The 26,964-nt window shown below is 49.3% G+C and overlaps 1 protein-coding gene across 2 annotated transcripts; it reads right to left on the bottom strand.

The window, feature by feature from the left end:
* On the bottom strand, window positions 1-23,875 carry etv6 (ETS variant transcription factor 6). 2 transcript variants are annotated; one of them, XM_079735164.1, is made up of 8 exons: window positions 23,540-23,875; window positions 21,841-21,970; window positions 10,580-10,744; window positions 5,583-5,717; window positions 3,521-4,177; window positions 2,157-2,299; window positions 1,830-1,930; window positions 1-812 (listed from the first exon to the last, which is right to left on the bottom strand). In XM_079735164.1, the coding sequence occupies exons 1-8, from the start codon at window positions 23,570-23,572 to the stop codon at window positions 710-712; spliced, it is 1,467 nt and encodes a 488-aa protein (XP_079591290.1). In that variant the 5' UTR covers window positions 23,573-23,875; the 3' UTR covers window positions 1-709. The 2 variants fall into 2 exon arrangements, with proteins under 2 accessions (XP_079591290.1, XP_079591291.1); XM_079735165.1 differs by having other exon boundaries at window positions 21,841-21,967.
* Window positions 23,876-26,964: the final 3,089 nt, after the last annotated feature.

Genomic DNA, 26,964 nt, shown 5'->3' with positions numbered 1-26,964 from the left:
GTAAGCCAATAAGGTCAATATAAACATGCCCACTTCTCTTTAATGTCCTGAAGTAATCATAATGAATACGACTGAGCCATTCAACGATGACCCAAGGGTAAACAAGATCAAAAAGGTTTAATCTATCGTTAAACATTAAGTTCAACACACCAACCTCCTATTTTACACAAAATTGCAAAATGGCATTGTCTAATAATGCTTTGGGGGTAGTAGGGGAGTTTTGGGGTGGGGGGGGGGGGTGAGCAAAATCAGCAAAACAGAGACAGAAAGCCCAAACAATATAAACACAGGTGATCAGTTTTCGTTCAGAGTTGATTAAAATTGCAGGAGGGAGAGGTGAAGATTGTTCATGCCAGCACCTTTTAAAGAAGGTCTTCCCCCTCTCTCTCTCTCTCTCCTCGGCGTTCCCCACTCGACTACGACACATGAAAAGCATACATCGTCTACACACTGTCACTCTCAGGTCCCAAAGGCAATGGGGGGAATGTGGGGGGGTACCCCGACAGAAAGCGTTTCTCAGTTTATTCCGGGAACGAGAAGCGAGGTTCGAAGACGAACTTCAGTTCCCTTTTTACGATTGTACAAGCTGCTTCCTGGTAGGGGGGTTGTGGGGCGGCGAGGGGAAAGGCAACAGTGGCTGTGTGTCGTACGGTCCAGTCCCTTTGTCTCCCCCTGGTGGTCGTTTAGTGCAGCTGCGCTGATGCGTCCCTCAGCACTCCTCCTTGATGTAGGTCTGTTCCTCTGGGTCTGAGTCCAGGTGGTCAAGGCGCTCTGTCTGTCCGTTCATGATCTCGTCTGGGGTCTTCATGAACCTGTAACCGAGGAGGGGGGGGGGGGGGGGGAAATCAGACTTGCGGGATTGGAGATCCTTTTGAGCAGTAGCTCTCAAACCTTTCCTACTAGTGTACCCCCTCTAAGATATTGTTTCAGCTGAGCACCCACTTAAAGGTTACAAATAAAATGAACATAAATAAAGTGTGTGGGTCTAGCGCTCAGAATTTAAACTTGCTCATGGTGAAAATAAAATTGGAATACTTTTTTTTTAAAAGATTTTCTGAGTACCCCCCTGCAGTACTGCCCCTAGGGGTACGCGTACCCCTATTTGAAAACCACTGCTCTAGAGGACAGACCGAGAGATGCTGGCATGCAGCGTGGGAAGCCTTGTTGGAATGGAGCCTGTGTCGTGGCCAGGCACATGTTGACGTGACCGAAGTGGTGTTGGTGTAGAGAACACATTTCAGCTGCTTAATTAAAAGGAATTCTACTTAATTAAAACATGTTCATTCATTAATTGTATTAATTAATATACAATTAAAAAGTGTGGTGCGAGATCAAGCAATTACATTATAGTGTTTATAGGTGTGCGTGTTTGACACTTTGCAGCTTAATTAAGGGTCACAGAACCATTTTTTGGTCCTTAGATTCAACACCACTGTGTGTTTATTCCAGAGGTTTTTCCCTTGCCTCTCTTTCGGGTTCCAATAGTGCAATGGTAAGCACTCACACAAACACATGAATCATAGTGGGATTTCAGAAGCACAAAGACACACGAAAATGCGCACACACGCACACACAGAGTGGAAGGAAGTCTACTTCTGAGGGTGGAAGGAAGTCTACTTCTGAGAGTGAGAGGAAGTCTACAATTACAATAACAATTAGGGCATTTAGCAGGCGCTTTTATCCAAAGCGACTTACATCGGTTAATACACACGTTGACACACCGACGGCAGAGTCAACCATGTAAGGCGACAGCCAGCTCGTAAGGAGCAGTTAGGGTTAAGTGTCTTAACCCTAACTCTGAGTGTGGGCCTTTTATGAGGTGTCTCTACCTGAAGAGCAGCCTCTGTCCTGGCTCTTTCCTTATGATGTTCAGCTTGTAGTAGTGCCGCAGCGCCCGCGACATCTTCTCGTAAGTCATGTTGGTCCGGTTCTGTAAGCAAACAGCAGGGCGTCACATCGCCACTGAGAATTGACTAGTTACATATATTAAAAGTCCTGCATGGGTGCAGGACAAAACAAGGAAGGTTGTTTACATTTTGGAGGGGGGAGGGCGGTGCTTTGGCGCCCCCTGCAGGCTACAGATATACCCTCGGGGAACAGAACATTGCCACCAGCCTAGTCTGACCTCCTAACGCGATCTGATCTGATCTAGTTACCTTGTGGTTTCCCCAGAGTCGGGCCAGTCCGTTGGGGTCCATGATGCGGAAGACTTTGCTGGTGGGGTCCTCCCAGCGGATGTAGTTCTCGTACCGGCTGTCAGACAGGAGCTGGTAGACGTAGTCCCACAGCAACCTGCAGTCTGGGGGTCGGGAACCAAGCAGAACCTCAACAAACGTGGAACGCATACCAGGCAGTCAAAATGCAGACCACGGCGAAAACACTTTTTCTTTAAGAGAATGTAATCATTTTAGAGAACATATTTAAATGGAACAAATCAAAACTAAGTCTCTACTGATTGGGTGGACAGGCCTATTTTAAAAAGTTAAGGGGGGAAATTTGTTGTTAAAAATACATATACACGTGTAGACTGGGCCTAGTTGTAAACAGTCAAAGTCAAGGTAGAGTAAACCAGTACAAAGTGTTTCACTCCCACTCCCAAGAACCGAGGTGCGGTCACAAAGGGTCAGCATCACTACGGTGTGGCTTTGATCCCAGGGCCGGCCTGACGGCGTAAGGGACGATCAGAAGACCCACCGCGGCCCCCTGACTCTACTGGTTCAGAGTTAAACGAGACTCTCCATAACCCCACACCCGTCTTAAGCACTTATTGTATGTTGGACGTCCTGGCACCTAATGTACGCACTTATTGTGTGTTGTACCTCCTGGCACTTACAAACAGTACTTAGCATTGTGTAGAATCTTATCCTAGCTATCGTTGTTGTATAAGGGGAATGGGTTAACCTAGCGGTTGCTAGTGCTTGAAATTTTGTTTCTATGAACATCCTTACTGTCCTGAGAGCGATGTATTCTTGTTTCTCCTTTCTTCTGAGTAGGGCTTGGCAAAAAAATCGAATTAATCGATTTTAGATCGATTTCATTTCAATTTTGCAATATTGATTCATAGGGCATGTTTTTTTAGTTTTGTTACCTTTATTATTATTTTTTCACTTTATTAAACAATGACTTAATGCATTTTGCAGTGATGGAATGTTGTAGTTCAAGTACACTTTCACTTGCAATTCCTTTCTAATTTCAAAATTGCACTTTTGTGACTTGAGACAGTTTTGTCTACAGCTCAAGTTTAAACTTTCCAATTTACAAGTTTGCACTTAAAACCTGTTGTTCAAGATGAAGAGAAAAAATAAAGTGCATTTGTATTTTGTAACACAGTTGAGCCATTTTCATTATTCAAGAGCAGATTGAATCGAATCGAAGTTAATCGATCCAGAACCTTATGAATCGAAATCAAATCGATTTAGGGAAATCGGCCACGGTGCCCAGCCCTACTTCGGACCAACGCCATCACTCTCAGTCCCCGTTGGATGAAGGCGTCCGCTAGACGCCCTCAGAGTGAGCGTACCTGCTATCCTCCCGATGGGCATGGCGGGCTCCTCCGGCGGGGACACGGGCATGATGACGTGGTTACGGTAGAGCTCCTCCTGCTGCTGGTTGAGCAGCTGCTGGGCCAGGCTGAGCTGGTGGTGGGGGTGGAGCTTCCCCCCCTCGCCCCGCCCGTTCTCCAGGCCGGGCTGCGAGGGCACCGCCACGTGGCCGTGCCTCAGCTCGCGGTTGGCCACGCCGCCGCCGCCGCCGCCGCCGCCGCCGCCGCCGCCGCCGCCGCCGCCGCGGCCCGGGCTCAGCAGCAGGGGGTGCATGATGGCGCTCGGCATCAGCTGGATGACGCGGGCCGGCGGGGGCGGGCCGTCCTGGCCGCCGGGTGGGCTACCGGGGGGGCAGGGCGCCTCGCGCGGCGTGGTGCAGCGGCCGTTCAGGGAGACGGTCGCCGGCGGCGACAGCGAGAGCGGGTACATGTCGTCGGGCAGGTGGTGGTTGCTGTCGGGCAGCTGGGAGGACGCCAGGTGGGGGTCCTCCAAGGAGGCGCGGGCGTGGCCGCTCTCGGAGGGCGAGCGGCGGGGCGTGGGCCGGGGGTGCGGCGAGCGCGAACGGTGCCGCAGCTCGATGGTGGGGGGGTGCTGGGGGCTGGCAGCCGTGCCCCGTGGCGCCCGTCGTACCGTTTCTGGGGCGACGGGGGAAATGTTTCCATCAAGTTCAAGACTATTATAGAGCCCTTTAAAAACAACAACAGTTGGCTGACAAAGTGTTGTACAATTCAACTATCTAGTTGTAAAACAGACAGATAAAAGCACAAAAAAAGGACACTCTAGACAATAATGCAACTTATACGGTGTTAAACGCGAGAGAATATCAATTATATTTAAGGAGGGATTTTGAAGGGGCTCGCCTGACATGAAGAGGGAGTTTGTTCCACAGTTTGGGGCAAATGACCCCAAAAGCCCGATCAGCCCTGCTATTCTCCTATTGTTAGTATTGCCTGTCTCTGTGACCTGCTGACTCTCTGACTCAGTGTCAGAGAACCGATCGCTTTGTGTTTCCCGGAACATTTCTAATATCCCCGCTCGGCCACTAGATGGTGCTGTTTTACAGAGGCATGCGAGGCAAAGCCGTGTCGTCGAGGCGCCTCCCCTCGTTCCCGTTTGTTTACTTAGCTTAGTGCTACGAGTTGAAAGCAGCGAGAGAGATAAGAGACATAAAAAAGTGCCCTTTCTCAAATCATACGACTGGAAACGCCAGAACAATGCCAAGTCACACCTCCTTCTCGCTTATGTGGCTCTACTTCCTTGTGCGATTGTCAGAGCAGCAGGTGTTCTCAAATGTTCACTTCAAAAACAAGGAAGACAGCGGCTGCGGGGGAAAACCTTATCTTGATAGCGAATACTTCCCCTTTAATATAACACTGAGATAATGAGCACCTGGCTGCTGGCTGCGCGGAGCACTTCCTCGTCAGACTGGTTTTACCTTCCCGGACTCAAAGTCCTCTGAATCTTGATCTGTTAACTTTGTGCTTTAAGAGCAAGGCAAGACAAAACAGCCTCAGGTATTTCTGTTGATGTCCTTCACGTCTTGAAGATAACACGGCTATAAATGCCATCTGTTCAGGTTATTTGTGCTTAAGACATGTGACCTGACCACTTAGAAGTGGATATCTCTGCCATGGGGGGCTGTTCGTCGAGCAGCGATTACACAAGTGCGTACGATTATTATTTATTTATTACTACATTTGTTACAGAGTAATATAACAACAGCATCAACCGTAAGTGGATATCATAATGAGTTAAGTTGTCGTTTTATATTACTAATGTGTGCACATCAACAATACCATACTAAGCAAACAAACACACACATGTAACACACCTGCATATCTAGTGCCGGAACTTCTGATCCAGCAGCCCTACTGTGTTATACACTCAGCTAGGAGGCACCGGGGATTGAACTAGCAACCTTCTGTGTACCAGCCAACCCGCTCTACCTCCTGAGCCTCATGCCCCCCCCCCCCCCAAAAAAAAAAAAAAGTAAATCCTTAAAAAAAAACTAAAACAGGAAAGAACCCTTATGTGACTGACCTTCAAGTTTGAGGTGCTGGATGGAGCTCTCTTGCAGCGGGTGGAAGGAGTTCCCAGGCAGGTAGGAGGACGGGTAAGGACCGCTGGCCTTCCTCTGCTTCAGGATGTGCTGCAGCAGCTCATAGAGGACGTCTCCTAGAGAGACAGAAACACAGGTTCAAAGGTCAACCTAGAGGGTCAGAGGTCAACCTAGAGGACGTCTCCTACCGAGACAGACACACAAGGTCAGAGGTCAACCTAGAAGACGTCTCCTGCAGAGGCACAAACACACAAACTAAGGGTCAAAGGTCAACCTAGAGGACCGAGGAACACACACACAGGGTCAAAGGTCAGAGGTCAACCTGGGCCTCTTCCCATTTCCAACCCCTGCTTCCCATCCGCGATGACACGACATGACGCAGAAGAGCAGGAAGGGCGTTGTGTCAACCTTGGAGAGGATTTGATTGACGTGTGAAACTACACCCTGGTTATGAAAAAGAGGTGATTGCTCATGGGTTACATGAGCAGTGACAGGGTTAAACTGCCTCTGTTTTTCGCTCTCTGCTTGTCACCACAAGTTTTAAAGACTTAATTTACTTGACTTCAGAGTTGGAATTATTATTTTATTTTAATAAAAGCCATCCCATGTTCCCGCTCAAGAAACATAAAATCATGATCATGACTAACAAGCTTTCTCTATAGTATTTAACTAGCGTCTGAACAATCGATCTTGGTATTTTTTTCACCCGGGATTGCAGGTGAAGACAATTTGCTGCAGATGAAATGTGGCATTTACAACTTTGCCATTTACAAAATGTGTCCCTAATGCGCTTTACAAAATGTTTGTGTGATCACGATATTGCGAAGAGCTGTGTGGGCTGTGCTAATGGGTTCTGCGATTTTTTTGCCTTGGTTTTATGGGAAGAGGGGGACGTTTATTGACAAAAGTTGGACACACAACACGGGTGGAAAACAGCTGAAATTCAAACCGTCAGGAAGAAAAACAAGCTTGATATTTTTATTATCTACGTTTATTTATTTACTTTGCCTTCCTACAAGGAAGTCATAAAAGACCCCTTCGTATTTACGTGGTCGTAAATCATGATAACATCTTGGCGGTAACTTCAGAGAATGAGGCCCGAAGGATAAAACCTGTTCCATGATTTACCACCACAGCTTGTACTTCTATGGTGACAAAATGTGGTTCAAGAACTCAATAATCAATTCTTGGAAAGAAAAAGGGGAATTTTTAGGGTAGGAAACTTTGAAGAAAACACCCAGACTAAACTGGATCTGAACGTATCCAACTGAAAGAAGCCCCCTCTCCCTTCAGGCCACTCCCACAAAACGCGGGACTAGCTTGCTAGCTTTAACTATAAGGCCAGCTTTAGCTATAGGGCTAGTTAGCCTTGTGGAAGACTGCGGTCCTGCGCAATGAGTTAACGTGCAAAGGACGCGCAGGTAGCCGGGTAGCTAGGTAGACAGACTGGTAGGCCAACCAATCATGTAATTCGGGCAGAATCAAATGATTGGATAGGCTTATTACAGGCCTGTGACCCCAAACAACAGGATAATTTCAGATAATATTTTGTCCGATCATTTGATTCATTAATTGCTGCCAGGATGTAAAAGAGAGTTTTAACAGAAATGATTGAAAATGCATGTAAAATACATTGCCTACCCTAGCTTTAACTAATAACAAGTGACAAGGAAGTGTTATTCTGACACAACCTCATACACAGCCTTTCCCAAAAGCATACAGTCAACCAGGAAATGATTCTAATAAAGTATTTCTCACACACGCGCACACACACACACACACACACACACACACACACACACACACACACACACACACTCCCACTCCCACTCCCACTTCCCTCTTTGTTTGTAATACTATATGGCTTATGGGTTTCATCTACAAACAATGTGTTGAATATTGCGTAGTGGACACTTACTGGCTTCGATGATAATAGATTGCGAGTGCTGTAAACTGATCAGGGTGAGCCAGACTAAAGCTCACTGCAACCAGCCCTCAATGTTCATCACTTTTAATTGCCATTATGGTTAATATTATTACATCTATTAAACACTCGGCAGTACTGATAAATGGGCTCCTACGTGTTTAATGACACATTTCTTTTCTCGATGGAGCTTTTCAGGGGTGGATATCAATATATGTTGGGGCATGTGTGTCTGTGGACTTTTGCAGAGCGTCACTCAAATGTAAACAAACATCACTGCAAATGTTGATCTTTGTACATGCTGTCCCTATAAAACAGGCGGACATGATTGACATTAACATGGAGCAAATAAACAACGGCGCTCAGTACTTTCCCCTGAGTTTAACTTCCTGTTTGGTGAAAAACTTTACTGTGCTGGTACGTGTGGCCATTATCACTCCTATGTGTTTGCCACACCCCTTGTTGTTCATACTTTCGCTTTAAATCCTTATCCTATTGACCCATTTTCATCTCAGTCATCTCAGAAAAAAACAAATGGTGGTATTCAGCTATGAATGAAGAAACGCTTCACCATCACGTTTACCGCGGAATTGTGGACAAAGTCGCTATGCCCTAAAAACGTGTTCCATAATGCACGATATTTGAAAAACAAACTGCTAAAGAGCATAGAATTCTACCAGGAGGTGTTATATTAACGAGCTCCAAGCATTAGAGATATTTTGAATCAAGTCATAACAATTACAATCAAGTCATTACAGGTGCAAACATATGGCCTCAGTCACTTTCTATCCCCCCCAGCCATGATTACGCCCTGCTTTACCACAACGAGTTTATCCCACGCATATGATTGGTTTATATAACGAGAACAATGTTAACAGTACGCAAACTATTACCTTCTATTAATGCAGAGCTTTCCAGCTTGAATTATCTTAATATCGCACTACATGTCAAGCCGCCTACCGTTTCAAATCAAAGCTCTGAACCATAACAAAAGATTGTGTGTGCAGGAAATAAGGAATTGCTGTGTGTTGTGGAATTGTTGCCTGGTGTTATAGTATGCGGTGTGCGGCTACAAAACAGCGAATGGCTACACAATAAAATATCCTGTTATAAAGACTCAAATGCTAATACCAATAGGGGAGTGTATTTTAATTTGTGTTTTAAGGATCTGTGTTTTGGCTGGTGGCCAGTCAGGGCTGATGGGAAGATCCCTGTCTTGATTTGTTTATTTTAAGGTTCTTCCCCAAACGCTTGACGTCAGACTCTGGTTGCCCAAGATGGGCGAGGGAATTTTCTGGAACTCGATTCCAATAAACAAACAAAGGATCGAGCCTTCTGAATGTCGGCGGTCTAATCTGTACCTTTTAATACACGCTGACATCTGACTCTGACACGGGTAACCACGGTGACAATTGAGGGCTATGTAAAAAAAATATATCTTTTGTGTTTCTTCATTCCGACCGACCGTTAACCCGACCAGACGCTCTGACTTCCTCCACGGAGGAACAGTAACTGAGCCCTCACCACAGAGGCTCCTATCACACACACACACACACACACACACACACACACACACACACACACAATAACACGCACACACACACACACACACACAATAACACACACACACACACACACAATGAGACACACACACATGCACAAACTAGCATTATCACACATACACACACACACACACACACACACACACGCTCAATTCCAGGCCTAACACTTCAAGATAGCGGTCATTTAATGGTTCCACTTGGTTCCCATTGAGCAAACTCGTTCCAATCAGAGCCAATCAAGAAGAAGCATCTATCCCAAGCGACTTAACACAATACAGACAGCCCTACATTGAAAGGGCACCGACACCTTAAAGTACAAATAGTACACCCAAGAGCATTGGGGATCGAACCCAGGACCTTTTGGTTATCCTGGCCCTGGCACGTGAAGTAGCAATTCATAAATTTATGTAGCTGCCTCAGAAGGCCAGCGAAGCTGCGCCTGTCCCTTTAAGGATCTGAATGGATGTGTGGCTCAGATGCACCAATGAGGACGGTGGAAGGCTTCGCAGTGAAGCCCCCTCCACCCCCGTACTCCCTCGACACCTCGCCGGGCTCCTGGGTTTAAACACGCCAAGACGCCAACTCTTTTGACACAAAGGGAGATTCTACAAGGGAATGTTTGTCCACCTCCTGACGTCGTCCTTTCCAAAATAAAAGTCCCCCGTCTGCTGTTCAAACCTTTGCATTGGATGATTCCCCCAAAAAGGAATTATGACAAATTACACGATGCAAAATCCTAACAATTTACCTTAACCAAACGCACTGCGAGGCACAACACAACACTAGAAAACTGTGTTGCTAAGCAACACATGAACACTGCATGTGTGCGCAAATTGTCAGTTAGTGCACTACTATATCAAAGGAAAGTTAAGTGAGTTTGTGTGTGTGTGTGTGTGTGTTGCTGTGTCTGTGTGTGTGGGTCTGTCAAGTATAAGCGGATATGCGTTGAGGTTCAATAATAACCTGTAACCATTGACGTCATCTGCGAAAAGACACACACACACTACAGCAATTTAAAAGGAGTTTGTGTGTGCGTCTGTGCACTAGTGCGCGTCCTTGCAAGAGTATGTCTCCATACAAACGTGTGTATGCGTGTGTCTGTCCATGCTCACATGTATGTATGCGCTTGTGTCCGTAATATTGCGTGTGCGTACACATGTGTGCTTCCACACAAATGTGCAAAAGCGTGTGCTCTTGCAAGTGTGTGTCCATACAAGTGTGTGTCCATACAAGTGTGTGTCCATACAAACACGTGAGTCCATACTAATGCGGATGTATGCGTTTGCATCCATAACATAGCGTGTGCGTACACACGCGTGTTTGCGTCAGTGAGTGTGCGCGCGTGCGTGCATTAGTGTGTGCTCTTGCAAGTGCGTGTCCATACAAACGTGGATGCATAAGTTTGTATGCGCAATAATGCGTGCGCATTAACATGCGTGGGCGAGTGGGTGAGCGAGTGCGTGCATTTGTTTGTGTGTGTGCGTGTGCGTACCTGAGTGTGGCGAGCGGTAGCGGAAGTCCTCCTTGGTGAGCAGCAGCAGGGCCTTGCCGTTCATCTGGAAGGAGGAGCTGGTGGTGGGCCGCAGGGCGAACTCACGTTCTGCCCAGCGCAGCCACTGGGCCACGTCCTCCCGGCCCCAGAACACCGGCTGCAGCCCTGGGGGGGGGGGGGGGGGGGGGCACAGCGTCAGCCTCACCCACCGCTACTGAAGACTTGTACGGAGGTCGGGGGTCGGGAACCCAAAAAGGGGTCGGGAACCCAAAAAGGGGACGGGAACCCAAAAAGGGGACGGGAACCCAAAAAGGGGACGGGAACCGAAAAGGGGACGGGAACCCAAAAGGGGACGGGAACCCAAAAAGGGGACGGGAACCGAAAAGGGGTGGGGAACCCAAAAAGGGGACTGGAACCCAAAAGGAGTCGGGAACCCAAAAAGGGGACAGGACCCATAAGGGGTCGGGAACCCAAAAGGGTTCAGGAACCCCCAAAAGGGGTCGGGAACCCAAAAAGGGGACAGGAACCCAAAAGGGGTCGGGAGCCCAAAAGGGGTCGGGAGCCCAAAAGGGGTCGGGAGCCCAAAAAGGGGACGGGAACCCAAAAAGGGGACGGGACCGCAAAAAACGGTCAGGAACCAATAAACTGGTCGGGACAGCAAAACGGGTCGCAACGATGCGGTTGGGAATTCTAACAATGCAAAGAACCCCCACATCTGAGGGCCCTTCCTGTGTGCGGGGGTTTGGGTCCCGCCACGGCGGATCCCGGGATGACTTGTGGTCAGAACCCTCGCGGTGATGGATGATCAAGAGCGGTGCTTCTCAAGTGTACTGGGAACTAAAGCACAACGCTTTAACGATGCGCAGGGAGCGTGAAGGCCGCCGGATTTGGTGACGTTCTGTTTTCTTCGCATAAGGACTTATGACAAGTCTATTTCGGACACCGAAACTTACTAAACACCATATTTTACGTCTCTGCCCCGACAGGCCTGTGTACTTAGCAGTGAGGCCAGTGCACACTTAAAGGTGTGATAGTACGCCACAAGGTGAAAGTGTGATTAGCCACTACAAACCGTTTGAAAATCGGCCTTTTCCTATGTTGTAGTGGCATCACAAGTGGCCGTGTCCACCTAGATATATGATGGCGAGATAAGCAACGTTTGCTACAGTCCACTGGGTAGGCTGGTAGACTGATCTATCCATCGTACATCTAGGTTTGGAGGGGAGGATTATGAAAGATGTCCCACACACGTCCCCGTTAGTAGGATGTGTTGTTGGTTAGTCATCTTCTTTATGTGGATTTGACTCAATGGACGAATGGTGAACTGAATTTCACCTCTGGGGATGATGAGTGAAAATACATCGCTGGCACTAAATCACATTGAATAAAGCTTTTGATATACAATATACAGTATATAAACAGAATGTCAAGTTGAATCGGTTTAATAATTGAAGGTATTCAACCTGGTGCTTGGTAATTACATTAGATATGCAATAAAAAAAATTCTTCCATGAATTGTTATTTGTTTTTATCTAAAACAAAGCCATAATTCCATTTCATTACATCCTAAACTACAATAAATAATTCCCCTGGATTTATGTAGCAAGGCAAGCTTATTGATATTTCACTGTTCCAAGCAGAAAAACACTGGCTGTGCATGGACTACAAACACTCTGTCTGTCTGTCTGTCTGTCTGTCTGTCTGTCTGTCTGTCTGTCTGTCTGTCTGTCTGTCTGTCTGTCTGTCTGTCTGTCTGTCTGTCTGTCTGTCTGTCTGTCTGTGTTTGTGTGTGTGTGTGTGTGCACGTGTGTGTTTGTGCGCGCGCATGGGTTTTTCTTTTCTTTCCCCATCGATGTAGCCACAAAAGGTAAACAGCAAAGAGACATAAACATAAAGACAGTCATAGCTCAGGGAGAACAGGAAGAATGAAGAGGAAGCAGAGAGCGAGGGGAGGGAGGGGAGAGAGAGATAGGGGAGAGAGACGGGAGGGAGAGAGAGGGTGAGAGGGGAGGGAGGGGAGAGAGAGGGGAGGGAGAGAGAGAGGAGGGAGAGAGGGTGAGAGGGGAGGGAGGGGAGAGAGAGGGGAGGGAGAGAGGGTGAGGGGAGAGAGAGAGGGTGAGGGGAGGGAGAGAGGGTGAGAGGGGAGAGAGGGGAGGGAGAGAGGGTGAGAGGGGAGGGAGGGGAGAGAGGGTGAGAGGGGAGGGAGGGGAGAGAGAGGGGAGGGAGAGGGTCAGGGGAGAGAGAGGGGAGGGAGAGAGGGGAGGGAGGGGAGAGAGAGAGAGAGAGGGGAGGGAGAGAGGGGGAGATTACAGGCTATGACTAAAAGGGGCGTGGGGGAGGTGTCTTGGGTTGAATTTAGTGGGCTGTTAAATACGGGGGAGGGGAAGGGGAAGGTGGGGGGGGGGGGACAGGAAGGAAGACGACAGGAAGGAGAGGAAGGGGGAAGGGGGGGGGGGAGAGCTGCCGGGGGTGATAAGAGGGGAGGGAGGGAGGCAGGAAATGAGATGGAGGAGGGATGTTGTGGGGGGGGGGTGAGGCAGTAAAATGATATTGAGGAAGTGAGGATTACAGTTATATAAAAAAAGAATGTTTGTGTGTGCGTGTGCGTGCGCGCGCGCGCGTGCGTGCGTGCGTGCGTGTGTGTGTGTGTGTGTGAGCGAGGAGTGAGAGAGGACGCCTTGCGGTGGAATATTGTGTCTCCCGTCTTGTCTGTGAGGAAATCAATAGCAGAGCAGAACAGGCTTCAGGTGAGGACTTGTGACCCGCAGGCCCTTGCAGTTGTAATCATTCTCGGCAGGCGTCCCGAAGGACAGCCCTGGGGTCCTCGCATGTTAAATAAAAATAGGAACCCGGGTTGGCAGATTTTCTCTGGGCTGTCACCGTGGGAACGCGGCAGAGAAACATCTGCGCGGTCGAACCCGAGCCGAAACTAAGGAGGCCAGAGGCTCCGAGCGCACTGCCGCCGGTGATTGACATCCGAAAACAAAAAGGGCGGGTTGAATCACGCCTGGTATTTATGTGTTTATGCATGCGTGTGTGAGTGTTTACATACTGTTTTTCAGTTGCATCTTTTTGACTTCGAGACATGAGATAGAGTTTGTGATTTTGGGAACTTCAACGGCCCACGGGCGACCCTCAAACGCCACGAAGCAACGCACAACAGTTGTGTTGTTCTTGCCTGCTGGATCAGGGAGGAATGACAGGCCAAGTCTCGGTCGACGTGTTGGAATGGAAGTCATCAAGGATTCCGAGGATGTGTGTGCGTGTCTGTGTGCGTCTGAGTGTGTGTGTGTGGGATCAGAGCTTCCCTTCCAGCTCATCGTCATTCCTGAGGTCTCACTTATCAACAGCCCTCAAACACTTCCTCTTGTGAGTGCGACAACTGTTATCTTTGGCCGCCGCTGAGTGTCACACATACCACACACATGCCCAAAAGCGTGCACACACACATGCACACACACAAACCAACGCACAAACTGCAGTTGCTTGCTCTTCCGCTTTCTATCTCTCTCTCCCCTCTTTCCTCCTCTCTCCACCCAAACATCAATACAAAACAGCATAATCACAACAAACAAAAAGCTCATCTCTGAGCCCCATGAGTCGCTGCTCTCTCCCGTCCTGGCAGCGGGGTGGTCCCGTACCGGTCTCTCCTGGTCCGGGGGAGCCCAGCCTGCCCCAGGACCCTGCCCGCCCCAGGACACAGTACCCACGACCAGGCCACCGGACTGAGGAGCCGTCCCGACAGGCCGGTGACACATCACAGCCGCCCACGCTGCTGTGATGGGATTTTTAGCGGCTACGGCACGCACAGGCTCATAGATGGTTTCGACTGATTGCACGGAAATTCAACTGCCTGCCGACGCATGGGTTAGCGTGGCTATACGCCCACTCAAGACACACACACACACACACACACACACACACACACACACACACACACACCAGGATGTGACCAGGATTCTCGCTAATCAGCTACACGAAGTAAATCGGACCTTCACAATAAAAGCGCCTGTCCGTGACACACGGCCCGTAGCGCGCCACCTTCTGATCCCCGTGGCCGCTGCTAGGGTGGGGCGTGTGCGTGCCTTCGTTGGTACTTCCGTGGCGTGCGTCCGGCTACGGAGCCACCGATGGCGTCCGGCCGGTCGGGCGCGGCGGTATCACTGCTCACTCCCGCTCGCTTTCTCTCCCTCCCCCGAGCAAAGAAGTAGTTGCCAAACTTCCCCCCCCCCCCCCCCCCCCCCCCCCGCCGTTGGACTTCGGAGATCCGGTCCCGGACGGAACTGGCCATCTGTCCTGGCCCGGCAGAGGAAGGAACGAGAGGGGGGGGGGGTGGGGGGAGGGGAAGGAGAAGGGCTCCTAACAAACGTGTCCCACAACACACTTTTGGCAGGAAGTAATCCAGCGTGGGCTTTTTGGTCTCAGCAACAGGAAACTTCCTGCGTTAGCTTAGAGGGGTGTGTGTGTGTGTGTGTGTGTGTGTGTGTGTGTGTGTGTCCCGAACACAGAGGGGGAGTGGGGGGGAGAAAGAGAGAAGGAGGATGTGTTCTGAGAAATTTGAGCCCTGAAGGGTAGCAGTGTGAAAGTGAAGAAAGGGAAGATCATCAAAAGCAGACAAAGATCGGTCTGAAAGAGAAAGACAAAGACATGTTTGGAGAAAAGGTGAAATTTATTCATCACCGCCGGTGCAAACTCTGTTGAACTCATCTCCCATCTGCCAAAAAACGGGATCTTTTCGCGTGTGTAACAGGGGAGGATTTATGGCTTTTGAGTCTTTATTTTATTAATAGGTTGGCAACATTTCTCTCATCGATTCGTGTCTTCATTCAAGGCGTCTCGGGTTTGCCGTGTGTGCCTACGTACGTACGTGCGTGGGGTTGCAGAGTGTGTGTCTAAACCATAGACTGCTAATCCTCTCTGATGACACAATTTTCACTGTGGATTCTCAGACCCCTGCCTTGTTCCTGTCTATCTGGCACTCTCCCTCTAACACACTCTCACACATGGGCGCACTAACGCACAAGCGCACACACACAGTAAAGCGTTGCCAGGGCAACCCACAAGCACTGGAGATGAATGGAGGAGAGAGGAGAGGATGAGATCATTGGTATCTTGTTTCCTTGTTGCGCTACATTACAGAAGTCCACAACTTCCCATTCTCTGCCTGGTATGGTGGGGGAGTCACTGACCAGCATTGGCGTCTGACCGGCACGATGACACACGTGGAAATTACCGCCTATATGTTCACGTTGTGAAGGAATCGTTTTTGTTTTGTTTTTATCGTAATCTTTCGGGTGTTCTTATCGGAATTTGTTGTGTGTGATACGCATTCATTTTCACCCGTCAAACGTTTCAAAACGCCAAAACACACACACACACACACACACACACCGTCGCGGTTCAACAAGCTACAACACCACCACAGCAGAACAGAAGACACTGAAGGTGTATCTCTCCGTCACTAACAGGAAGCGCTTTTCCCTTCTCCATTCAGCCGCTGCTTTTCATCAACGCTGACCAACAGAAGCGTCCCGCTCTCTCGCCCTTTATTGTCTTCCTGCCGCAAAAACCAAGCCGAAAGAGAGGCGGCCCAAGGCCACTGCGCTGAGTTGGCGTGTCCTTCCTCGCAGCGGCAGTGTTCTCTCTCTCTCTGTATCTCCCTCCCTCTCTCTCAACAGGTGTGCTAGGGAGTAGTAGTGGGAGGTGGTGGTGGAGGATAAGAGCTTGCCGTGACCTCCGTCCACCCCGACTGAAGAAAGGGGGTGTGGGGGGTGAGGCTCCTGCCTCCAGGCTGTTAGTCTTCCTTTCTCTCTCTCTCCCCCTCCCTCCCTTTCTCTCTTCTTCCTCTTTCCTCCTGTTCTCGCACAACCGCTCCCAGGTGGGTGCGGCTGAACAGGACTCACACACACACACACACACACACACACACACACACACACACACACACACACACCTCCTCATTTCCTCAACAAGCCTGTGCACGTGGCCTGCCCCCCCCAACAGCCAGTCAAAACAAACATTCAACCAGACCGCCAATCAAAAGGGCCTCTCGTATTTGCTTCGAACGGGAAAGCTGCTCAACCTGTTCCTACGGGGGGGGGGGGGGGGGGGGTGTTGATCGCCCTCGGTAGGGAGGAGAGGGAGCTAGGCTCGATCTTGTTCACGGCGACTTCATGGATCCTGATGGCCTTCCGCGACGCTGCGCTCATTTCCTCTTTGTTTGTCCGCGTGCCGCCGTAGCGAGGAGGAGAAGGGAAGAGGAGAGAGGAGGAGCAGCGAGGAGGAGAGAGGAGCAGGGAGGAGGAGAGAGGAGCAGGGAGGAGGAGCAGCGAGGAGCAGGGAGGAGGAGCAGAGAGGAGCAGGGAGGAGGAGAGAGGAGCACTGAGGAGCAGGGAGGAGGAGAGAGGAGCAGGGAGGAGGGGCAGAGAGGAGCATAGAGGAGGAGCAGAGAGGAGGAGCAGAGACGAGCAGGGAGGAGGAGCAGAGAGGAGCAGGAGCAGAGAGGAGCAGGGAGGAGGAGCAGGGAGGAGGAGAGAGGAGCAGGGAGGAGGAGTAGAGAGGAGCAGGGAGGAGAGAGGAGCAGGGAGGAGGAGCAGAGAGGAGCAGGGAGGAGGAGCAGAGAGGAGCAGGAGCAGAGAGGAGCAGGGAGGAGCAGGAGCAGAGAGGAGCAGGGAGGAGCAGGAGCAGGGAGGAGAGAGGAGCAGGGAGGAGCAGGGAGGAGGAGCAGAGAGGAGCAGGGAGGAGAGAGGAGCAGGGAGGAGGAGCAGAGAGGAGCAGGGAGGAGGAGCAGAGAGGAGCAGGGAGGAGGAGCAGAGAGGAGCAGGAGCAGAGAGGAGCAGGGAGGAGGAGCAGGGAGGAGGAGGAGCGAGGAGCAGAGACGCACCGCTAAGAGGCTTGGAGAGAGCGTCTCTATGCGGCTGAGTCAAGACACGCTTGATGTTATCACAGCACATCAAAAAACGCACACATTACCGTGAACATGGAGGGGGGGGGGGGGGGGGGGGGGGGGTGGACGTTGATCCCTCGTTATCGGCCGCGGTTGCAATCTTAAAGTCACTGAAAGCTGCCCAGAGTCAACATCACGACTCACCGCCACCCCCGCGCATCCAGAGATATCTTTTAACTGGTCCGTTTGGTTACACTCAACCAGGGCTCTCATTAAACCTCCCAGTCAGACGAGGAGAAGGCAATGTATTCTTTTTCTTCTGTAGCTAGAACACTATAAATAAGTGTCATGTCAGTGTGTGGTGCGAGTTTGTGTGTAGAAATGCTTAAGGAACACACACACACCCAGAAGCACGCACACACACATACGCAGAAGCATGCAGACACACACACACACACACACACACACCAGTGCCATGTGGAGTGTGTCGCAAACAGGAAAACGCGGTGGGGGCACAGTGGGGGAGGGGGGGGGGCAGAGTCGTTGCCATGTGAGAACAGTTTCCCTTTCAGCACACACACATTTATTCAGGAAGTGCCGTCTGCCCACTCAGGAAATTCCTGAGGACAAGAGCTGCTTCCAGGGGAAGGAAGTGTACCCCCCCCCCACACACACACACACACACACACACACACACACACACACAACCACACGGCCTCCTGCAGACTTACTGGCATTAACAGATGCATAAACCCTCCTCACTTAAACATGCATGCTTGCTTGTGTACATATGCAGACCCACACCAAAATTGCAGAGAGACCTATCTGTCAACACGGTTGAACACGCACATCAACATAATTTTGGGTGTGTGTTTATGTGTATGCGTGTGTGTGTGTGTCACAGCTGGGTGTTCGCCAAGCATGCCTGTATGAGCGGGTGGATGAGTAATGCGCGCGTGTGTGTGTGTGTGTGTGTGTGTGTGTGTGTGTGTGTGTGTGTGTGTGTGTGTGTGTGTGTGTGTGTGTCTTATCTTTTGTGCACAGTGTGTCCTCGCCTTGTGGTCGTTCATCCCCGCATGAGATTGGACGAACACGGTCACAGAATCGACCCCCAACACAAACAAACCAACACGGAGACGCCCGAGTCACCGCACAACCGCACACGGACACAAACACACACACACACCATCCTACGTTGCCCCTCTCCCCCCTCAGCGTCATGTCACGGCTGCTTGAGCCTTAAGCATCCATTGCCATGGTGACGATAACCACGACGACCTCCGCCTGTGGGACCGGGCCCTACGGCCACTCGTCAGAAAGTGGGGGAAATGACGAGGCGAGAGGAATACAACGCTATCAGATCTCGTTTGGCGCCGCCATGGGGCTCAGGGGGTAGAGCGGTTTGGCAGGTCGCTAGTTCGATGCCCGGCTCCTCCTAGCCGAGTGTCGAGGTGTCCCTTGGCAAGACGCCTCACCCTGACTGATCCTGACGATCTGGCTGTTGACTTGCTTGGCTGACACCGCCGTCGGTGTGTGAATGTGTGCATGAATTGGTGAATGTGAGGCAGTATTTAAAAGCGCTTTGAGTGGCTGCTGGTTGGAAAAGCACTGTATAAATGTAGTCCATTTGCCATTGCTCACATTCTCAGCTTGGTACCATTCTCAATTCACAGGAGAGATTTAGTGACTGCAGCCTTTATTTCTTGGGATTGTTCAGGGAAAAAATCCCCTCCTAGAAAAATAAATGTCATGACTGGAAGAATCGTTAAAATCTTGAAGTTTCTCGGGCTGACGTTCCTCCGACACAGTGCCGTCCGGTCGGGGGTAAGTGGCCGGTGAGCGTCAGGGGGTTAATAAAAGGAGAAGAGAAGGAGCAGGACGGATCCCGCCCCGTTGGCGTTCTCCAAGAGTGAGAAGCAAGCGGGGCGACTCTTCCGATCTAATCCACTTCCTGCTCAGGAAATGGAGAAGGCGGATTTCTGCCCACACTGCAATTTCCTCCCCTCTCACTCACTCACTCCCCCGTTTTTTTTTTTCCCCTTCTTCTCAGTCTTCTTTGCTTCCTTCCCTTCCCTTCCTTTCCCCGCGGGACTAAAAAGCAAAAAGGAGAAAAAAAAAAGAGAAGCCCTCCCTTTGAATGCAAGCATAATAGACGCCCGTGTGTACGCTTCCACGCATCTGCCTCCGTCAACGGGCGGACGAGGAAGAGAGGGGGTTCTGTGCGGCTTGGATGCCGAAGAAAGGGAAGTCAGGGAGGACGCAAACAAGATAGGGAAGATAAATAAACCCAAAGTCCAAACCGTTCTGGAGAGCGAGAGCGAGAGCGGGGCGAGGGGTTAAGGAAGTCCGCGCAGGCCGACGGGGAAGGGCGGAGGGGGTGGGGGTGGGAGAGAGACGGGAGGCCGTCAGTCAGGGAACTTGGCAGGGACACAAACAGAAACGCAGACCTGTTGAGACCTCTTCCTTTTTTCGGTTACAATACAAAAGAGGAAGTAGAACACAGAGGAGCCGGCCGGTTGGGTGTGTGTGTGTGTGTGTGTGTGTGTGTGTGTGTGTGTGTGTGTGTGTGTGTGTGTGGGGGGGGGGGGGGGTTTCCTGTGCACTGACCACATGGCCATGGCAGGGACGTCGCAGAACTCGGAACTCGAGTCGAGCGCTAACGGGGCGGCCGTGGGCTGTAGCAGTGACAGCAGCGGGGATAGCGGGTTAAATATTGATAGCTCCATGGATAAAGCAGAGCCAAGGTTCTCGGTAAACACGGTAGACCCCGTCTTGGCCCGGAGCCAGCCACGCCTGCCCTCTGATTGGCCCAGGGCTGGGCGGAGGTAATAACCGGTCGAGGGCCGTGCGAAGCCCCACGCAAGCGGGAGTCAGTAGCTTGGCTCCGCTTCAAAGTCGGGCCCGGGAGTGTTGACTTTTCCGCCCGGCTTAACTTTCTCCTTTCTTTGGTTCACGCTAACAACGGCCCCTCTGGTAGGGGTAGCAGACACAGGTGTAACCTGGGCAAAACCGCACCTTAATAACACGCAGACAGCTGTGGGTTGTAAGGCCTGTGCTCTCTCTCTCTCTATGCCTCTCTTTACCTCCCTCCCCCTACCACACTCTCAATGCACATTATGCTCCCGTTGGGATCATCCCACTGTTGGTATCATCCCACTGTTGGTATCCATTTTTCTGGATTTTGCCTGTAGGGCTTCCATTGGCATGCATCAGAATGCATCATGGGATTTTGAGTTGCAAATACCCAGCACATTTGGAGGACTCAAAATATACCGTAAAAGTGTTATGTTTCCACCTCTTCAAGTTTCAAACAAGACAATGCCAGCCCATAACGAACAACAATTTTACGGTTAATTACTGAACATGACAAAAATAACCTGACTACCAATAAAAAAGCTAACAAAATGGAGGCGGTCGTTGTTGATGTACCAGCCCTATACTGCGACGTTACGGCCCAGGTCCAGTGACTGTCGGCCAGCCGTGGAGGGGCTGAACTACTGTACAAACACAGGCCAGCATCAACGACCCCCAGATATGGTTGAACACCTCCGCAGTCCAGAGGCAACGCATGACTAATCCACTGCCCGTGTTGTGGTAATATTCAACCAACTGTGTGTATGTGTGTGTGTGTGTGTGTGTGTGTGTGTGTGTGTGTGTGTGTGTGTGTGTGTGTGTGTGTGTGTGTGTGTGTGTGTGTGTGTGTTGATGTTGACAGCCTCTCGCTGGTGTGTGTGCTCCGTCCCCCCATTGGTTCTCATCAAGGTTTTATTTTTAGTGCGTGCAGAGTTTAGGGATTACTGACGTCATTCTGAGCAACACAAAACCAACCGTTTCTCCTTCTCTCCTAGAAACAAACCGATCCCCGCATGGACCGCTGGACTGGGTTTGTGCTTGTGTGTGTGTGTGTGTGTGTGTGTGTGTGTGTGTGTGTGTGTGTGTGTGTGTGTGTGTGTGTGTGTGTGTGTGTGTGTGTGTGTGTGTGTGTGTGCGTTAGCATGGACGTGTGTGTGTCTGTGTCAGTGTGCCCGTACGCGTGTATGTTTGTGTCAGCGTGTACATATGTGTCGGCATGAAAGTGTCTGCGTACGTGCGTGTGTGTGTGTCGACACATTTGTCGGGGCGTACAAGCATGTGTGCGTGTGTGTGCGTCGGCATGTACGTGTGTGTGTGAGCGTCAGCATGCAAGTGTGTGTGTCAGCATGTAGATGTGCGTGTGTTTCAACCTCTGTATGTGCGAGTACATACGGGTGTGTGTTCGCAGCTACATGTGTGCACATCCGTGTTTGTGTGTATGTGTGTGTGTGTGTGTGTGTGTGTGTGTGTGTGTGTGTGTGTGTGTGTGTGTGTGTGTGTGTGTGTCGCAGGTGAGACTCACGCAGGTGGGTGGGCAGCCGGGCGGGGTCCTCGTCCATGCGGCCGGCGGGCCGGGCGGCGGGGGCATGGACGGGGGAGGAGGTGGAGTTGGGCTGGGGGCTGGCCGACGGACTGAAAGAGCTTCTCTCCTGCTGCAGACACACAGGGGACACAGGGCATGCCTCACTAGGATCCACCACACACACACACGCACACACACCATCATCATCGTCATCAACATGGGGGCCGGAAGGTCGAAAGGGGCCGACGGTAGCTCAAGAGGAAGAGCGGGTTGGCTGGTAACCAGAAGGTTGCTAGTTCGATTCAAGGCTCCTCCAAGCTGAGTGTTGAGGGGTCCCTGAGCAAGCCCCCTCACCAGGACTGCTCCTGACCAGCTGGCTGTCTCCCTGCGTGGCGGACTCCACCGTCGGTGTGTGAATGTGTGAATGAATGGTAATAAGTCGCCTTGGATAAAAGCATCCTCAAAATCCCCTAAATGTAAATCATCATCATGGGGGCAGGGTGGTGTAAAGGTTTTGGGTTCGATCCCCATGCCGGTAGTTTAAGGTGTAGACGTTCTTGAGAAGATATTGGTTTTCTCTGCATGTGTCTCATCGCACTGCAGGTCACTTTGATAAAGCATCTGCTGGTCATGATAGTAGGAATACAAGTTAGGCTTTACTGCTGTACTCTAGGATGTAAGTATTGACATAGTGTGTGTGTGTGTGTGTGTGTGTGTGTGTGTGTGTGTGTGTGTGGCTCGTCACAATACGGCATGACCTGAACTGAGTGGAGTTAGACATCTTCTATCAAACAGCTCTATGCACAGGCGCACACACACACACACACACACACACACACACACATCAGTGTGATGACTTGGCTACTCACACTTCCTTTTAAATCACTCACATAATCAGTGATTAATCTACTTTATTTCGGACATCATCTGAATTTTAATTTTCTGCTGTTCAAAACCAGTCTTTCACACACTACAGGGACGAACTGGTTCCCATATCTCACTTTCACTTCAGAAGAGAAAGTGCCATGTTGAATTTGACAACACAATTTTCTTCCAATGCCTAGCCAAACTTGGGGCACTTTAAATTTAAAAGTGGCATCAATGTTTATTAAATGACGTAGAAGAAGGGATTTCTGCACACTATTTGGAATAAATGTTGCATGGGTGAAGTGACCATGCAACAATAAAAACAAAAACCCTGTGATCGTTCATGTTATGTGTGGATCCAAATCAATAACACTAAAAACCTTTCCCAAACGCCTCCATAAAAAGTCCACCACGTCAATAACTAATGTTGATTTGCACAATCAACACATTTGCTCCTTGGTTTTAAACGCACACCACCTCGGATCATGATTTGATTATCCGTGTTATTCAAATGCAGGCTTTTACAATCGCTTTCTTTAGTTTCCTTTGGAGGACAACCCAACAAACCCGTCTCAGATGATCTATTCCCGGGAGTCATCTACCCTGCTGGTATGGATGATCTCAGTGATCGTGACCAGATCATGTCCACCGTGTGGGCGACGTGAAGCCGCACAGCGGGGGATCCGCCAGCTTCACCCCGCAGCGAAACGAGTCCGAAACGAGCCCGAGCAACAGATGACAAACAACATATGTGATCAATCCATGAAGTCAAGTGGTCTGGACGGGTCTCTGTTTCAAACACACATCGGACGATCGGATTCAAACGCACTACCTTGGTCGTGATCGAGGAGGATTCGGACATCATCTCCCGTGAAGTTGTGCTCCTCCACTTCGGGTTTTTACGCTTTCCCGTCTTATCCGAAAAAAAAACAACCCCCCTGGCCCGCCGACCCCCGGCTCAACAGCGGGCTGTGGGTCCGCTTCACCTCGGAATAAAAGTTATCTCTACTTCACCATCACCCGATCTTGTACAAACTTCTTTTGTTTCCCTGCGTTGGTCGCCGTGTTGTCGGCCCTACATCTCGGCAGCGCGCTGGTTAATCCCTTCCTGGAAGATCGGAGTGAACGACGGACATCTCGCCGAGCTCATTGATTTGGATGTGTAAACGGCGAAATGACGTGAGTTCCCAGCATCGAGCCTTGCCCCCTTAAAGGGAAACCCGAAGCAGGAAACCGCTGATCGTGTTGCACGGCAGCAGCGCTGCTGTGCAGCGGTCGTACGGCGCAGCAGCGACCTCTGCGGCCGCTGGGGGTACTGCAGCCACCGGGAGCGCCTTTTAATCTCACCGTGATGGGTTGTTGTTGCCGAACAGAGAAATCTGTTTCACACAGTTTTGAATATGCACTTTGTTAGACGATGTGTATATATATATACAGAGACAGAGAGAGAGAGAGAGAGAGAGAGATATGTACTGCATATAGATAGATTAATAGAAAGATTGATGACAGTATATATCATAGATGGGTAGAATGAATGATATATATATATATATATATATATATATATATATATATATATATATCGTAGATAGAAAGATTGATATATGAATCGAAGATAGATAGCTAGAAAGATTGATAGATACTGTATATATCATAGATAGAAAGAAAGATTGATATATCTAAATCATAGATAGCTAGATGGATAGATAGATCTAGATCTATCATTATAGTTTATATAATGATAGATCTCGTTTATTTTCTTCAGATGCTCTTCATTTTAAATAATTTAAGTAACTTTAATAGCTGCAGTGGAAATAAAAGGTGCAACCATTTTTGCTGCAAAAACACAAGCAGACCACCAGGTCCCAGACCAGCCCAGACTCCCTGGAGGCGGACCCTAGAGTCCACCTGTCAGTCACAACTACTTCCTGTCCAGACAGGATGAAGCACCAAATAATGTCTGCATTTTTTAATTTGCGTTGACATTACTACCGCTGTTATTGTATATCTTATTGTTGTGTATTGTATTGTTAGAGTTGTATATTTGCAGTATATTGTTATTCTTATTGTAAGTGCATATTTTTTCCTTTCTGCCCTAATTATTGATCCAGGAAGAATAAAGTGCATCACCTTGTCTTCCTCCAGCCAATCAGGTGCGTCGGTCTCAGCTCATCTCCATTCACACCAGAGCCTGATAGACCACCCCTCGGATCAGTGTGAAGCTCCGACCATACAACCTGCACTGCTGTGAGTGAGTGTGTGTTTATGTGTGTGTGCGTGCGTGCGTGCGCGTGTCTTTGTGTTTGTGTCTGTGTGATCTGAGACCGATGGGTGATGAAACTGCGTCCAGGCAGGGTTCTAGTCCAGAGGCTGGCCAGACGATGCTGTCACAACAAACCTCGGACAGAACCGCACCTGACACCGTGACAGACAGTGGAAGAGACTACAACACCAACACAGACCCTTTGCACAGAGACGACATAATAGTCTTAGTATTCCCCAAATTTTGGGCAGACTAAACTAATCTTTCCTCAACAAGCGATCACAAGTCTAGTGTCAGTGCCTGGATACACAAGAGTTGCAGACCCCTATAGTAGCTCTACTCTGCTTAGTGACCTGTGTTTGTCCTCTGTGAAAAGGGGCTATTCTAGTTCGGGTATTACCCCCCGTGTGTGTGAGAGGGTGTATCAGGGTGTCAGATTCCCACTGAAACTCAATCTTCCAGCACATGAAGGGAAGTGCCCGGTCAACATCCAACGCCTTTCTGCAGAGGATAGTTTGTGTTGCAATAGTGTTGTAACAAAAGAATCACGCCATCAACGTCGTTGCACTGAATTTGTGCCCTCCTTCATTTTAATTATTTCCCTATTTGTTACAATTCCAGTTAAAGGACAAATCCGGTGTAAAAGGGATTTGGGATATGTTTGGTATGATAACGAGTTGGAATGTTCGTTTTGGAGCAAAGAAGCGCATATAGACGCATTCTTCAGTTGGCTGTTTTTAGCCGATCCTATCAAACCGCTATAAACTTGGAACGATAGGGGCATGTGTTATGGTAAAAACTAAATCGCTATTTTAAACCACTTAAAGGCTAGAAGTAGCCTGACATTTCTTTAGTAGTATAATAAGGGTCTTAACATATAAAACAAGGCATTGATAACTTTGTAAGTGTACAAATTGTTTATTAAAAAGGACATTTTATCCACACAATACCATCAGTAGCCTAGTTCACCCGTTGACGCCAACTTGTTTTTAAGACTCGATAAATAGATTGACGAACACAGAGATTGTGCCATCCGTCAACAACATGCAAGCTCTGTGTTTGCCAATCTACTTATCGAGTCTTAAAAACAAGACCCTTATTATACGACCAAAGAAATGTCGGGCTACTTCTAGCCTTTTAAGTGGTTTAAAATAGCAATTTAGTTTTGACAATAACACATACCCCTATCGTTCCAAGTTTATAGCGTTTTGATAGAATCGGCTAAAAACAGCGAACTGAAGAATGTGTCTATGTACGCTTTTTTGCTCCAAAACGAACATTCCAACTCGTTATCATACCCAGTGTTGGGGGCAAGGGCGTAGAAACCGGGGGGGACGGAGGGGATGTGTCCCCTCCAATATTGGAGACAGGTGCATCTGTCTCACCTAAAAATTGTACCGGGGGAGAAAAATATCTTATTTTATTTTGAAAGCGCAACACAGCGTCTTGTCACCGCTTCTTATTCTAAAAAACTGGATGATTGAGCGTGCAATTAAAGAATTGATTTGATATTTATCAGTTCATTACTGCCATTCAAAATGTGTTTTCCTTTACATTTACAAATGTATCTTTTTAGTAGAATAAAAATATATTTGTGAATTTTTTCAGTGTAGTTAATTTATGACATATTTCTGTTCAAACCATTAACGGATCTGTCAGGTTTCCGATATGTGTCCCCCCCAATGTTAAACTCATTCCTACGCCCCTGGTTGGGGGTAACGCGTAACAGTAACTATATTACTTTTTTGGGTAACGAAGTATAGTAGCGCGTAGCAGTAGTAGTATAGTAGAGTAGAAGCAGGTGACACAGAAAGACCGGCTGGTTGCAGGGTTCATTGTAGAAGACATGCTTCCCCTGTCGACTATTGAATCGCCCAGATTTAGAAAAATACTAGATAAAATACCCGCGACTCACAAGCCAACATCCGACAGGAAGACATTTTCCCATTACCTGAACAAGTGTTATACCGACATGGAATCGAAGCTCAAAATAA

Source organism: Pollachius pollachius (assembly GCF_949987615.1).
Source record: "Pollachius pollachius genome assembly, chromosome: 4".
In the NCBI taxonomy this organism is placed as follows: domain Eukaryota; kingdom Metazoa; phylum Chordata; class Actinopteri; order Gadiformes; family Gadidae; genus Pollachius; species Pollachius pollachius.
This window is presented reverse-complemented; position numbering and strand designations above follow the sequence as displayed.